Source organism: Saccostrea cucullata, unplaced genomic scaffold (assembly GCF_032062105.1).
Source record: "Saccostrea cucullata isolate Sc308-1 unplaced genomic scaffold, CSIRO_AGI_Scuc_v1 ctg3089, whole genome shotgun sequence".
NCBI lineage: Eukaryota > Metazoa > Mollusca > Bivalvia > Ostreida > Ostreidae > Saccostrea > Saccostrea cuccullata.
In genome coordinates, this window is record NW_026934361.1 from 44,225 (window position 1) to 59,556 (window position 15,332).

The 15,332-nt window shown below is 34.1% G+C and overlaps 2 protein-coding genes across 2 annotated transcripts; one reads left to right on the forward strand and one right to left on the reverse strand.

Moving 5' to 3' along the window:
* Positions 1–4,441: 4,441 nt before the first annotated feature.
* On the reverse strand, positions 4,442–5,826 carry LOC134240583 (protein SPMIP1-like). Its single transcript, XM_062722668.1, has one exon. The coding sequence runs from the start codon at positions 5,711–5,713 to the stop codon at positions 5,132–5,134; it is 582 nt and encodes a 193-aa protein (XP_062578652.1). The 5' UTR covers positions 5,714–5,826; the 3' UTR covers positions 4,442–5,131.
* Positions 5,775–11,931, forward strand: LOC134240579 (F-box/LRR-repeat protein 5-like; the record flags this gene model as incomplete). Its single annotated transcript, XM_062722665.1, has 8 exons — positions 5,775–5,988; positions 6,637–6,972; positions 7,473–7,596; positions 7,885–8,100; positions 8,276–8,436; positions 8,725–8,838; positions 10,397–10,479; positions 11,188–11,931. Coding segments are annotated over exons 1-8 (1,865 nt in total), but the record flags the coding sequence as incomplete, so codon positions are not given.
* Positions 11,932–15,332: the final 3,401 nt, after the last annotated feature.

Sequence of the window (15,332 nt, forward strand, 5' to 3'; positions counted from 1 at the left end):
TCCATACACACGACCCATTTGCACAGGTTTAAAAATCTAAATACACAATCAATGAATAGGTAATGTATTCAGACTAACAAAGTTTGTTCAAACATCAACCATTACATCTTTTACAAACCGTATTACAAACCGTATTGAAGATTTTACCCGTGTTACCAAAACACATGGTCTTCTCCTTGGGGAGCGGATCAAGTATATCAATACATGTACAATGTCATTCTGTTGGTCTTACATATCCAAAAATAATTGTTTTATACCCCACCCCCCTTTTGCTTGAAAAGCGGGAGGGTATATAGTGATGGGGATGTCCAACCGTACGTGCGTCCGTCTGTTACGCTTTGGGGTATCCATGCATCTCTTATCCGCAACTCCTCTTTTACTTCTTCTGATAAATTTTAATGATACTTCCATAGACTCATGCCATTGTGAACCTCCTATTTAATTTTTGATATGACACTTATTTCGGTTCTCCCATCAGAGCAAAATATGGACTTTGCCATTATAACCATATGGGATGCGGGGTGGGGGTGGTATCATTTAGTGAGCTCATTGCTTAAAGTACTTCGTTTTTTTTCTGTTCGAAGAGAAATTGATGTTTAGCATGCAGCTTTCATTTTAAATATATGGCCTAGCTTTGAAAATGATATATCAATATTTGCGCTTTTTGTATATAGGAAATACATGTAATGTAGCCTCATAATGAAAGTAATAACTTCGGAATGTAAATTTCTAGCCTCAACAACCCCCGCTGCTTATTAGATAAACTCCAAAAAAACTTAAGTTTATACATACAGTGACGGTTTATTTGTTTTCTCTATCGATGAACAACGTTGGTTTTGAATATTGACAGTCAATAACAAACTGTCAATTTTATAAAATAGGTAAGGACTCGCAGCGAATCTCCCTGCGTTCATTGCAAAGCCGACAAAAATCAATCAAATTTTATTAGTTTTACTTTTCTTTTTATGGTGGTTTAGAGTCAACATTGTCGTTAAAATTTAGATTCCGTCAACACACACGAAGTTTAACATGTTTAAGAGTTTAAATGGACAGTTTTTCTGCTATTGGATTTTAGATCAAGGCTCACAGCTCTGTCCCAACGCACTTTGAAAAATTGTGTCCGAGTGCGTTAACTCTGGGAGCAAGTTAATTTTGTATAAAAAAAAAAATTCAAAGTGCGTTCCCACACCGTTCCATGCATTAATTGCTTCTAACGTGTACATACCGTTCTTTTTTCATGTAACAAATTCCTTTTGTTTTTGAGCAACAAAAGTTGAAAAACTGCTCGATAATGCCAACATTTTGGAAGCTTTCAATGGAGAGAAAAAAAAACAACTGTCCGAATTTTTAAAATAGGCAAGTATAACTTCAAAAGACACCGAATCCAGCCGGAGGGAGGGGGGATATTAATAACGTCAAAATACATGTATATGACACTGACGAGAATTTAAGGTCATATATCAAGCTTCTGACGTGCAATATTTGCGTATAAATTACAATATTCAAAACTGGCATTTTCTCCATGCAATTATTTACTTAAAGTTAAGGTATGTATAAAACGAATAGCGCGTTTATATACATCGGTCAATATTTATAGACACGTGCGTCGTTTCTTCTGCATGGATACCAGTGCCGAGTTGAAAGGATTTGAATGCCTTTTCAAGAAGATAGTGTTGCCCTTGATAATTTTTAAATCTACAGTGTAATGAGCAAGTTGTCGTTTAAATCAGTTAAAGATTCTCAAATTTTATTTAAGGTAGAGGTACAGTGTAACAAATGAATACTGTGTTTGCGTTAGGTATATATTTTCCCCATTCAGGAGAGCAGCAATCATTTCTGATCATTAATACTTTGTTGTTTTGGAACTTTATTTCTCGTAGCAGGTACCCTTTGTTGAAAACGAACTAAATAAATTCAATATTTTTTAACCTAAACTTAAAAGGACATTTTTTTCAAAGTCCAGAATGTTTTTAAAAGGTAGATTTTAATTTGAATGTATGTTGAATTTTAATATTATTTGTTTTATTCTGGAAAATAAAAAATCTCCAAAACCTGATATCAGCATTGATATTAGAATTGTAACATCATTTTTATATCAACACGTACTGGCCATCATTGTGAATTATTGAAATCTGACAACATGACTATACCAGGGAAAGATAAATGAATGTGATAACACCAAAAACTGTCATAACAGACAGTGCACATGATGAGTGATTTATGAATCATGTCATTATTGTGGTCGACATTTGATGAGGGGGGGGGGGGGGGGGTAAGTGCAGACTGGTCAATTCCACGAAGCTCCACAACATCACAAAAAAAGGAAATACATAGTCATTTTACAACTGTATCAAAATTTCATATGTTGAGTATATTGGTTAAAAACTGGACTATATAAACAATAAAGCGTGATTTCAATATTATATAACATATACAAGATACAATACAGGATTGCATCTGATTTTTTAAATGGGAGACGGTCCCCTACAGTGACACCCTTCACCTTGTCGGTGTGTTTCTCCGTGCCTACCCCAGTCTTATATCCGGTATAAGCGTTTTTTTTAAATTGGGAGACGGTCCCTTACACTGACATGTTTCACTTGTCGGTGTGTCTCTCTGTGCCTATCCCAGTCTCATATCCGGTATATGCGTTTTTGTTTTTTTTTTATTGGGAGACGGTCCCTTACAGTGACACCCTTCACCTTGTCGGTGTGTTTCTCCGTGCCTACCCCAGTCTTATATCCGGTATAATCGTTAAATACACGATCTTCCTGAGCGTCTTGTCAGCTGGTTAGATAGGGGTGATAAGGATTCCGGGATTATCAAATGAATGTACCCTCTATAAGAACACTGTAGGAGGGGAAGTGGTCTATCAGTTTATCGATCTTAGAGGGGACTTCTTATCTGTCAGGCCTAGCAGTGTCACATACATCGCTTATTGTAAAATAAATAAAAAATATATCTTAAATTTGACATCGTTAATAATTTGAGATCGTTTCATGCTGGGTATGCATAATCAATCAAAATTAATTGCTTATTGACATATAAACCAAAAAATCTCGGATATATTTGAGTAACGTTGTAAAATTATTTAACGAAAGTTTTTTCTGCCATAACACAATGTAATTCAGCGATGAAAGGATCAACTGTATCCCCATTTTCCTTTTCCTTCCAGTACTCAGTATATCGATTATACCTTCGACAAAAATAATTTATAACGATCTATCCTCCCTTCTATATCTACCCTAGCCGCTTGGTAAGAATTCAGGTTGATAATGAAAAAAATCTAACGATGCGGAGAAGAGAGGGGGAATAAAATCGATTGATACATCGTGTTATGGATTCTTTGAAGAAAGACCAAATCAATGAAATCCACACGATATCAGACTTTTGAAGGACATCATTTGATCCCACTTAAATTAAACCATCACATACTATTCTATTGGGGATAAATACGGAAATATATATCCAAAGTTCTATTGTGATAAAAAAAAAAGATCTGCAATTAATTGTCACTGTCTGCATGCATTATGATATTTGAAGATTATCATTAAATCCATTATAATGAGACTACCTATATCATATTCCTCTGTGGTATATCTCTGTATCTTGCGTCAACTTCGATGAAAAGCTTATACGAGTTCCTCAGGTAGATTCTCATTTCGCGCATCAATGAAAATCTCTATTTATTATCGATTGCAATAGAATGTACCTTACCAAAATAACCCACAAACAAATTAAAAGTCTACGGTTAATAACTTATTCATGAAGTTTCTTATTAGTCCTAATGTACCAGGTATAATTTATTCATTGTTCCACCTGCCCGTAAAATGTACCCATGGTAAGATGGAGGGGAACGAATGTCGACATATCAACACTGTTGTCTGTTCCTGTCGGTATGCAGTAGTATTTAGGACGCATACAATTCATACATTGAGTTGTACGGAATGTGCATCGACAATAAACCCTTGTCTGTACTTATCGAATTTAAATTACAATCCTTCCAAACACATTGAGTAATCTTTGCAGGGGATTCGTTTAAAAGACCTAGTTATCGAATGCACTACCTGATTAAATAAAAAGAACGAGGAAAACACAATTTTATAGATATCTCAATCGGCATTATTTAGTACATTATGTACGAGTATACAACTCACGTAGAAAATTTCGTGACATCAGCCACATCAGTTTCCCTCCTAATGACCACAGAAAACACCTGTCTTGTCATTAGCAGGTGATCACAGGTAAGAGCTGGAGGAAGGTAGAAATGAATACAGATATTAGCTGGAATACATTCGTGTTAATTAGGTTTCAACGCAGTCAAATATCACCTGATGACATATGGTTGTAAGTTATATGTGTTTGTTACTCGTTATACGAGTTCATCGGAAAAAAGTCAAGTTGTCAAATGATTTAATAACTCAGAATAAACTCATAAAAAGTGATTTTCAGCATCTTTTTTTTTTAATTTACAAATAATCTTTTCAAGAGGTACAAAACATTTTGAAGCCGAAACTCATCCATACAAATATATAAACACAAGCATTCATATTAAAAATACATTCAATATAATTATACTTAAATAATTTATATTAAACTCTTGCCAATTTGGACGGATGGCACTGATAAAGGGCCCGGAAAAGTAAAAAAGGTGGTTCACTTTTTCCAGTCAAACACTCCACTGTCACAATCATAAGACTTTCATCAAACTCTCAATCACACGGGATAAAACGAGTAACAAAATATGCATACAGAGTTATGAGCTAACAGTTTGAGCAATAGCTAAATGCAGGTGCAAAAACAGGTAAGTACTGTTTGTAAAGAAAACACAATAAAGTTCTATAAGTGTTAAATAAACGATCACGTTTAGCAGACAACAGTTCATTAATATTTCCACAGTTTTGCATATAAGGTATTTCACAACAAGGCCAATAAAACATTATTTAAATGTCACCATAAATGAATGACTTTAAAAATTCTCTGGAAAAAAAGTGAATACTGTTCAAAGAGGATGTCTATTATTTTCCTTTTACAATACTGAAGAATCGGTGGTCATTGTAAGAATATTAAATTAATACTTTGAATTTACAGAGTTTAAACATTTCACAATATATTATGACGTTCCTGAGTTTTATACACTGACGGAGGGGTTATCTGGAATTCCAGTGCGCGTGTAGAAAGTGTCCGCTACAATGCGGGTACGACCGTAGGGAGGCTTTTTAATTTCCTCTTTCTTTATCACATCTCCGAGTCTCCATCCGTATTCCCAAGAACTCAGTAAAGGGAAAGCGAATTTCTCCTCCGGGCCCTTCCTATTTCTCTCACACAGATACTGATATCTACCCTTGCCCTCCTTCGTAAAACCATCGTATAACTTTTCCCGGGTGCCAGCGGAGGGGGGTCGCATCTCTGCAACCAGCTGCTGCAGCTTTCCTTCTGCTTTGGACATATCAGGGAAAGCATTAAAGTCCGATTTCACTTTGTTGAATTTCGGAGGGGTATAATCCTCTGGAAGCTTTTTGAAAATGTCCTCTGCGGGTTTTGGAGCATTTTGAATTTTCCTTCTCGCAACTTCGGACTGTTTGGAAGTGGCAAGTTGTCCATTGGAATCTTTTAGTTTGTAAAACCACTGCAAACGCGTGTCTCGTTCTTTATTGTATGATTCCTCTAAAAATTTCTGAATCTGCGTGTTTGCCGGATAATTCCGAGCCATTCTCAGCAGTCAGTCAATTATCTTTGAGTGAAAATTATCGAGTAGTATCAATAAATACCTGCCTTACGATAGTCCGCTATTACCTTGACGGGACACCGCACGAGCTTATTGACATTTCCCATAGCAACTCGTGTCGTCACGATCTCACGAGATTTTACGAGACGAAACCATTTCCGATCAAAACAAAAATGGCGCCCAACTGTCCAGAAGAAGTCGACGTTTTTACAGTGCCCCATTCTCGAATGAAGGAGCTTGTACACAAGTATTTGGCCATGGTAAATTGGAATTCCTTCAAATATCAATATACTTTTCATTTCCTACTTACAATTTATGCTGTTGATGCAACTATGACTATTTTTAGAATGAAAATTTAACAGCTCATAATTTATAGCCTAACTTTAAATGGCTTAAATGAAAAAAATATCTACTGACACAATAAATATATCAATTGACACTCAAAGATTTGTTGCTGATATATTGTGCTTTATGTTGTCAAATGCTTTAACTTATTTTAAAGCTTTAGTTGATTTGTTTTGTTACTGTTAGTCCGGCTCGTGACTAAGAAGTAAATTTTCCGGGTTTATTTTAAAGTTGTGTAAGTAAATCTACTGGAAATTGCATTTAAATATATCAGAAATCAGAGGAACTTTGCAAAGTTGCAGGAAAGACAATTTCGTTTTAATGTTTCTCAATTTTTTGATCGAATGTATGCCAAAAGGACATTACCATGTTCATCTTCTTTGGAAAAATTGATTCATGACATGGACAGTTGTTAATTTTATTCTATTCAGTATTGTTAATAGGGGGAGGGGAGAATCAGAAAAGAAGGCGTCATGGGTTTCCAGCTTTACTAGAGGGATACGCTTGTAGTTTACGATCATTGAGAATATGATGCTTTAAAATATTATGTTGTATGTTTACAGATGACGGACACAAATTTCGCAGATGTCCATCACATGACAAACCTCCTAGAAAATCTCGTCAATGCCTTTCATGAGTTCAGAGCCCACGAACAAATTGAAAATAAATACATTATGAAAAAACTCAAAGCAAAACTAAATGCGCTTTCGATTCGGAGCTCAGCTGTGTGTAACTGTCACTCGGACAATAAACTGACGGAGATGTTGATGCTGCTACAGGACGGGTACCACTGTCGTGAGAAGGGGGAGGTGGACCGACAGAACTATGGGAAAAAGCTACGCTCAGCGCTGGAGGATTTCACTCAGAAGTTCATCCCACACATGGAGGAAGAAGAAGAGGTTTGTGTCAATTTTATCATATCTTTTTTTAATCAAATTTCGAAGCAAATACTGTATACAGGGAAATTTTCGCCCCAGTTTTATTTTCGCCCCTTTTGCCCTTCTCACAAGTGGGCGAATTTAAAATGGGGCGAATTAAAAAAACACAGTATAATTTCTTGAACAGAACTGTGACTGGGCGAATTTAAAACGGGGTAAAATTGTTAGCAAGTGTAAAAGGGCGAAAATAACCCTGTATACAGTACTGTGTAACACTACAGTAAAAGGTTATTTGTGTTTTAAATCATAACTTATTTATTGTTGAATTTTCATACTCTTGTGCACAAGAGTAAACTGATTTTTTTTGTCGAAAAATCCTGATGAGATTTACCATAAAAAATAGTTTAAATTCAAAATATCTTGTACATTTCATATTAATAAATGTGAGTGATAGGTCTATTCAGATATTATGGTTGTACTTGTGTATTTTAAGTTACTATAATCAAATGTTCCTTTTGCAGATTTTTCAACCAATGCTGATGAAGTATTTTTCGTTTGAAGAGTTAAGGTCCCTGAAATCTAAAGTGATTAGAAAACATCAACAAACCATAGAGGATGAATATGTCGAAAATGAAGAATGTGTTTGTAAGAACAATTTTCATCAACATGATCAAAATGGTTCAAAAAATATTCTTATTATGTAATCTTGATCTAAGGAATGATTGGTTATTACAAACAGAACAAAAATGGGCTTTGATTTAAAAAGGCAAAAAAAAAAAAATAATAAATTGAGCCAATCATTGAAAAATTAAGAAGAATATTTGATTGATGTATTCTGATTTCAATAACCCTGTAAGAATTGTGAAAATGCTCTATATTATATTTTAATAAAGTTTAAGATTATTTATAACACAATCAATGCCTTAATTCCAGCCTCGTCTTCTGATGAAGAGGAAAAATGTATGAGATCAGAATCCCGTCGTGAGCCCAGTGGGATTGAGTGTTTACCTGATGAAGTCCTGATGGCCGTCTTCTCCTACCTGAATCCCAGGGAGTTATGTGTCTCAGCCCAGGTGTCAAAAAGATGGAACAGCCTGGCTATGGATGGGTCTAACTGGAGAGTCCTTAGGCCTGTCCAGTGGTTCAAGGGTAAGGTAGCAGGAGGAAATAGTAATCCAATAGAAACAAGAGTATACATGTGTATATATCTCCAACTAACTTTCCAATTAAATATTAAGGTTATTTTGATTTTTTTTAATGGAGAGCTAGTTCACAGTACCACTAGTTGACATGGTCAGAGATAATATCAATATATTTCTTGTAGGACTTTGGTCTCGCCAGGAGAAGATGGACATTGAGTTGGAAGAGAGGGACGTGGAGACGGCCGAGTTCTATCCAGTCGATGTCAAATACGATGAGGATGCTGATGTAGATGAGTCAGAGGAAAGTGATGATTTGGATGAGATGTCTCCTGAATGGATGCTGGTAAATAACAAAATAATAAGCCAGCATTGTCAGTCTGTCAGAACCACTGGGTGTACATATCAGCAATAGAAGGGCAATAAACATTAATTATATGATAAGAAATCTTGCTTTGTGAATGGTAATGTAACTTTTCTACACTTTTGTGTCTAGTTCACTACATCTTGCATTAAGATATCTTTTTATGTGATTTATTGGTTTCTTGCTTATTCACAGCGCCCTGTTTAATTGTATAGTTACTGAATTGTATATACATAAATGAGATAGTAATAAAAGAGGACTTTGAATCAGGTACAGAAGGAGTCCAGGATGCTGACTTGTATGGTGAAGCACCTTTTCCCCAGGGTGGGGGCCAGTGTGGTGGAGTTACACCTGGGCTACAGTAGGGGATTAACTAATGGAGTGGTATGTCTTAGAAATCTACTTAAAGGGACATGGACACAGTTTCAGCTAAAATTTTTCAAAATTCATTTTTCAATTTTTTTTTATGTTTACAAATACTTAACTGAGGTATTTTTAATAATAATCAAAACACAAGACAGATTTAGAGGTCCAAATCTTTGTTATGGAAACAAGGCTCGTGCCATAAATTTGTTTACATTGGTTAAAAATTTAATACTGTAAAACAAGAAAATTTGGTGCATACAGTACGTATTTTAGCGCAAACGCAAGAGGGAATGCCTTGGCGCAAATAGATTTTAGCGCTTTCACTCGTCGTTGAAAGTTATAAATGTATTGTTTTTATTTATCCACTCCCGTATTTGACTTTTTGGTTAATCAAGCATGGAAACACAATAGCACTCCCGTATATAAGTAAACATTTGTCAACTTTACCGTGGTGTTTCAATCACATGAACGTGGTACAATGTTAATATTTATTTAAAATTTATTTTATTTTTATTTTAAATAAAAGAAATGGAATATTTACACATTTTATCCATATTAAAACAATGCATGCATCGACAGGTAATAACTTGGATAGACGGTAATCATAATCAGGTATTATCTGCAAGCTCAATCGCCATGTTTGATTGCATTGTTTACCTCGAGGCAATAGATGGTTGACACGCCGAGAAGCCAAACTTTGAAGGTGCTAATGACAAGAATCGGGTAACAGTTACGGGGGTAATAATAGTTTAATTAAATTATAATTTGGCAGAGCTTTCTCGATCGATCCTACCATGTGCAGTGCTAGTGTGTATAAAAAATCCAACGACCCTTCGACATTACGTAATCGCGCGTTCCTGTTTACATGTTCTTAATATGTAAAAGCTTTGAACACACACAAATAATAATTTTTAGAAATCCGTTAGCGCACAGTAAATTTTAGCGTACATGGGCTCTTGCGCCAAAGGCGCTAAAATAAGTAGTGTGCCAAATATTCTCGTTTTACAGTATATGTTTGTTCAAAACAGATTTTTTTTAAAAAAGAAGTTAATTCTAGATACGATTAGACAGTTTGTAGTCATTTGCTGAATCCTATTCTGTTATAATTATGATATTATTTATATGTAAACAAAAACAAAGCACAAGCCTTGTTTACATTATGAACGAATTTTAAGTTCTGTATCTACTTTGTAAATCAACAAATAATGTTCAAATTTTTGCTGATCATTTGAATTGCTTTAATTAGGAATTGTAAACATTAAAATTGGTTTTTAAAACATCAGTTGAAACTTTTTTCATGTCCCTTTTAATATAAAGCTAGTCAGGGTCTAACTAACGTGCTGTAAGTTTTACAGTTTACAAGTAATTTCAGAAAGTTGGAATTTCACAGAAGATTTAACTACATATTTCTATGACTTCTTTTTTGAATAAAAGTGATCTTCTGACACTGTGTGAAAGGGTGCCTTTGACTACTGGTACATGTATATTGATTCAATATCAAATACATAGGAGTTATGTCCCTTTGAATGCTCTGAATTTTATTGTGGAACCATAAGAACTTATTGATTATTAACAGCTATACAGAATGCTGAGCTGCTGTAACAATCTGGAAGTTTTAGACCTTACACAGACCAGAGTGTCAGACATTGGTTTTAAGAGGTCAGTATACAGATTAATTAGTCACCTTTATTACTTCACCTGATCTCATCTTTGAGCTTTTCTAAGTAAAGTCCGTCTGTCATTGGTCCGGTGTATTTTTTGTATTCACTGAGTGAATTTCAACCAAAATGGCTTCAAAAAAGTTTTGTTCAAGTGAAGGACAGACCCTATTTTCAAGAGGTAATATTAAAAATAAGTTTGAATTCACTTTAAATTTCTCCTCTGAAAAACCACTGAACTAAAAAGACACAAGACACATATGGGTGTCTTGATGAACAATGAAATATATAAATGTCTTGATGAACAATATATGAAAGTGTAATAAATGTATAATTGTCTTCATGAAAACTCACTATATAAATTTCTTCTTGAAAACCGTTAGTGACACATATGAAAGTCTTCAGAAACATTGAAATATATAAATTTCTTCTTGAAAACTGAAATATATGAATTTCTTCGTGAACCTCTAAGCCAAAATTTATAATTTTAACTTCTTCCATGAGTCAAAGTAATGAAAATCATTTGAACTTAAGAAGATAATGGTTACAATACAGGTGTGGTTTATCTACGTATTGGTAAGACTAGGTGACTCCGGTGAGTGTTGTGGCCCATGGTCCTATTATTGTTATTGTTTGGAGGTTATTTAACAGAGGGAACAGATGTTGTATTTACAAAATGTGAATTAATAAAACACTTTATCGTTTCCAGTTTGGGCAAGAACAGGAATGGCAGAAAACTGAAGCATATAAATCTCTCAGGCTGTGTAAACATTACTGATGTGACGATACAGAAAATATCCTCAGCACTGGGATGTATCAAAGACACCAGATCGGAAAAAGTTAGTGATAATTCGAATACCTGTACTGTCAGAGGAAGGACCTGCTGTCATGAAAGAGAGGCTCACGGAAGACAACAGGAGGAGTCGGGAAATGGACTCGATTTTGATTCAGTGGATGTAGCATTGCGTAATGCTTGTGATTTTGTGGAAAGTGAGGCTATGGCTAGACATTTGATTGATTTTCTGGAGGGAGAGACTATGTTTTCTTCCTTCATGCACCAATCCTTTCTGCCACCCTTACTAAGGGATCAACAACAAAGGACATTGGAATTGAATAATTTCCTAAAAGACAGTTCGGGCTTGGGCACCAAGAAAGAAACTTATCTTGCAAGGAATGATTGGAATTCCTCGTCATATCCTACAAATATTTTCTCAGACAATTCCTCCTGGAGGATGAACCCCTCTGTAGAGAGGGATCTAGGGAGTTCCCCTCGAAGGACTAATTCCTCCCCCGAGAGGATTCGCGGGAATTCCCCGTACAGGACTAGCACCTCCGTGGGGGGTAATGGTGGGGCTTGTTATGTCTGTGATAATAGTGACAGTGACACTCCCCAGAGGGCGCTGCAGTTCCTCTCTCTGTCCGGCTGCTCTTTGGTGACAGATGAAGGAATCAGGTATTGGAAGAACTGAAACTTGAAATTATCTTTATAGGGTTATGCTGAATATGTTCTTTCGATTCTGATTTCTCTCATATTGTACAAATATACTGCAATAAAAGCAAAGTTACACAAACATGCAGTTATTAAATATCATAAACTATATTTATTAACAAAGTCACATCATACTTGCCAACCTCCAGCATGTAAAAATCTGGTCATGCTGGAAAGTAAAAAATGGTCATCTAACGACATTCACGACATATTTACCATGATTAAATTTTTCATATATACCAAGTATTTGTGTATTGAGAATTAATTTATTGAAAAAGGATTTAATTTTCTTGACAAAAAATTCATACATAGAGAATCTAATTTGCTTTAATTTACATGTTAAAAATGAAAATTGAAGGTTTCTGCTGAAGTAAATGTGCATTTTTTTTAAAAAAGCCTTTCAGTTTCTGCTAAATTTGAAAGTATACCCATTTCAGTTTTGAAGTTGTTTTTCCTTTCTCTTAATTAATTAACTACTGCAACATGTCTTAAATTTGAAGTTAGGCCTACACTGTCTTTGATCACTTTATTTTATCTAGAATGAAAGTTTTTTCCCAAGATTCCTTGATATGTACATAAATATCGTTTCTCTTGTTCTTGGTTCATATGTGTTTGGTTCAATTTGTTCCTGTTGGCCCTGATAACGATATTTATTAATTGACTTCTAACATTGATTTGTAAAAACAACACCCAGTTAATTGTTTACACCTGCACTGATAATTAATCCAACGGCATTGTTTACGTAGAAAGCTGGAATAAAGTTATTTACGAACCAAATCCGGAAATCGGGGAGATTTTCGGGTTGTTCGGCAAAAATCGGGTGATCTTCATAAAAAATAATCGGGTTACGGGTTGAAAAATCTGGTGTGACCCGACGAAATCGGGTGAGTTGGCAACTATGGTCACAATATGGGAATTTTAGGAAAAATAAAGTTATTTTTGGGACAGGGGTCTTTTATGAACCTGTATGCAAACGATGCCTGAGTTTTGTGTAGGGAAGTTTCAAGATATTTTAATTAGTTTACATTGCTAGTAAATATTGGTTGGGGTTATTCAACTGAATCAAAATTTTTTTTTACTGTGACCTTTCTGACTTTTTTTCTTCACTTAGACTCTATAATTTTTGTTAAAGTAAGTTACAGAAAAAAAAACCTTTCAGTTACTTTATTTTTATCAAACCTTGCTGATAGTAATACATATAATTTGTGAGAGAGCTATTCAATTTTTTTTTGCCTTTTCGTTGATTGACCTTAATGTTCTTAAATTTCAAAGAAATATTTATCTAAAAATATACATGTATTTTATCAAATTTTATAATCTTATATAATTTATGAAAGCTATTGAATTAAATCAAAATTTTTTTTTACCTTGACATTACTTTGACTTCACTTTTTCTCAATTATTGGTGAGAATTCATCAACTGTGTTCACCTCGACTTTCCCAATGACTTTACTATTCATTCTATGTAAGAATTTTTTAAAGACACTATTTGGACAATATGTTTTTATCAAACTTCATACACCAGTTAACAATTGATTTTAAAATTCAAAAAAATTATGAAGATTTTACAGTTGGCAGGGACACTGAGGGCTACTTACTGGAGAAACAGCTATTTTGATTTATTACATGTATCAGAATTTTTTTCAAAACAAAATGTATATCCTTTTATTGAGTTTTGAATTTTTGATAAGACATACATGTACATCCAGGTATGATAATGGGAATTATTGATCTGTTTTTGTGACCAATATTGTGTTTAATCACTAACTTCACTCTTCCGTCCACAAATTTTCTGTTTTTTTCTAATAACTTTTTTTATGGTTTAACAATTTGGATTTCACTAGGCAGAAATACATATTTTGATGCTAAAAAAATTACATAAGAATGAAGATTGCCCAATTACAAATATGGTATGGTAGTTCAGTAGGCAGAAATGCATATTTTGGAGCTAAGTTTGTTTCTCTATGTCCCCTGGTTTAGAGCTGGGGTGGTGGGGTAGATTCCTTAACTTTATATAAGAATGCATTCAATTTGGCAAAGAGAGATAACTGCTGAAGATGTTCCCATTGTAAACTGAATGCTGCTATGAGTCCCTTGGGATTAATTAGCTTTCCTCCTGAAGAAAATCCAGAGCATTATCTTTATCTGTCACATTGAGATGAATACCTCTGTCTGCATGAAGTTTTTTGAAATTAAGTCAATTTGGAATGCTATGAACACTCTGAAATGTGGATTTAAATATAAATTTTCATAATTTATTTTTGTTTAATAGTTATGATTTCATTGAATTCTAAACACAAAAAATAGATTAAAGAAGATTTTTTGATTTATTTTTTTTCACTTTATGTTAATTCAAGAATATTATTAATTTTTAAGGTAGTTGTATAAAAACACCATTCTATCATTAATACTGAAAAAGTTCTTATTGTAACTTTAGAAGAAAATGATGAGAGAGGAATTAATCCCTTGGGATTAATTATCTAGCCTGCTGTGTCACTTTAAGATTAATGAAAACCTTTGTCTGCAACTGCTGTTTGTTCGAAGTTAAGGTCTAGCCTTCATGATATTGGCATTCATTGAAGGCTGGATTTAATATAACACAAGCTTCATAATTGTTTAAATATACATTCAATGTTAAGTCGTTCTTTACTGCCTAATGTAAATACAAAGAATTATTTTCAGGTTTTTGAATGTTCAGGAATTATCTTGAAATTTTAAGAATACATTTGCTGTTGCTTATTCTTCGTACATTTTTTAATCATTCCATAAGCTGCACCCTTTTATTCTACCCCATGGCGGGGCCCTTGCTGACTGGTCAGTTTTCTAATTCTTTTTATTATAACACATTCATATTGTCAGGTATTACACAGTCATATAATTATTTGTTAAACGTCGTGTAGACATTCCTACCCAGTGATTTGTTAAACTTTCTGTACAAGAAGTCACAGCAGAGGATGTTCACCGATTACTGCTCTTTAATGAATATTAAATTAGGTCACTATAAACTACTTTAACACCCATACAAGACTAAAACAAATTGTAGCAAAATAAGATTCATATTCTGTGAATCATGAATGTATTCAGAATTTTATACTTATCATTGTTTTGATTTAGAGGTGAATTATATGTTATCAGTCTTGTATATTTTCTGTAGAGTTATATATTTTGGCCTGGATTATGAATGCTCACACAACCCACTGCATAATAATATAAACTCTGCTAATAGACATAAGAAAGTGGTATTTTTTATGAGCAATTTAAAACTGGTTATTTTTCCAAACTGCAGGAAATCAGATGAAATCAAAATCAGATTATATTTAATTACTCTGGGTTTTGTCCCCTTCAATGAAAGAATGCTTTAATTT

Excerpts from the sequence above, each read along its gene's own strand:
- LOC134240583 (XM_062722668.1), bottom strand. The coding sequence starts at position 5,713 with ATGGCTCGGAATTATCCGGCAAACACGCAGATTCAGAAATTTTTAGAG.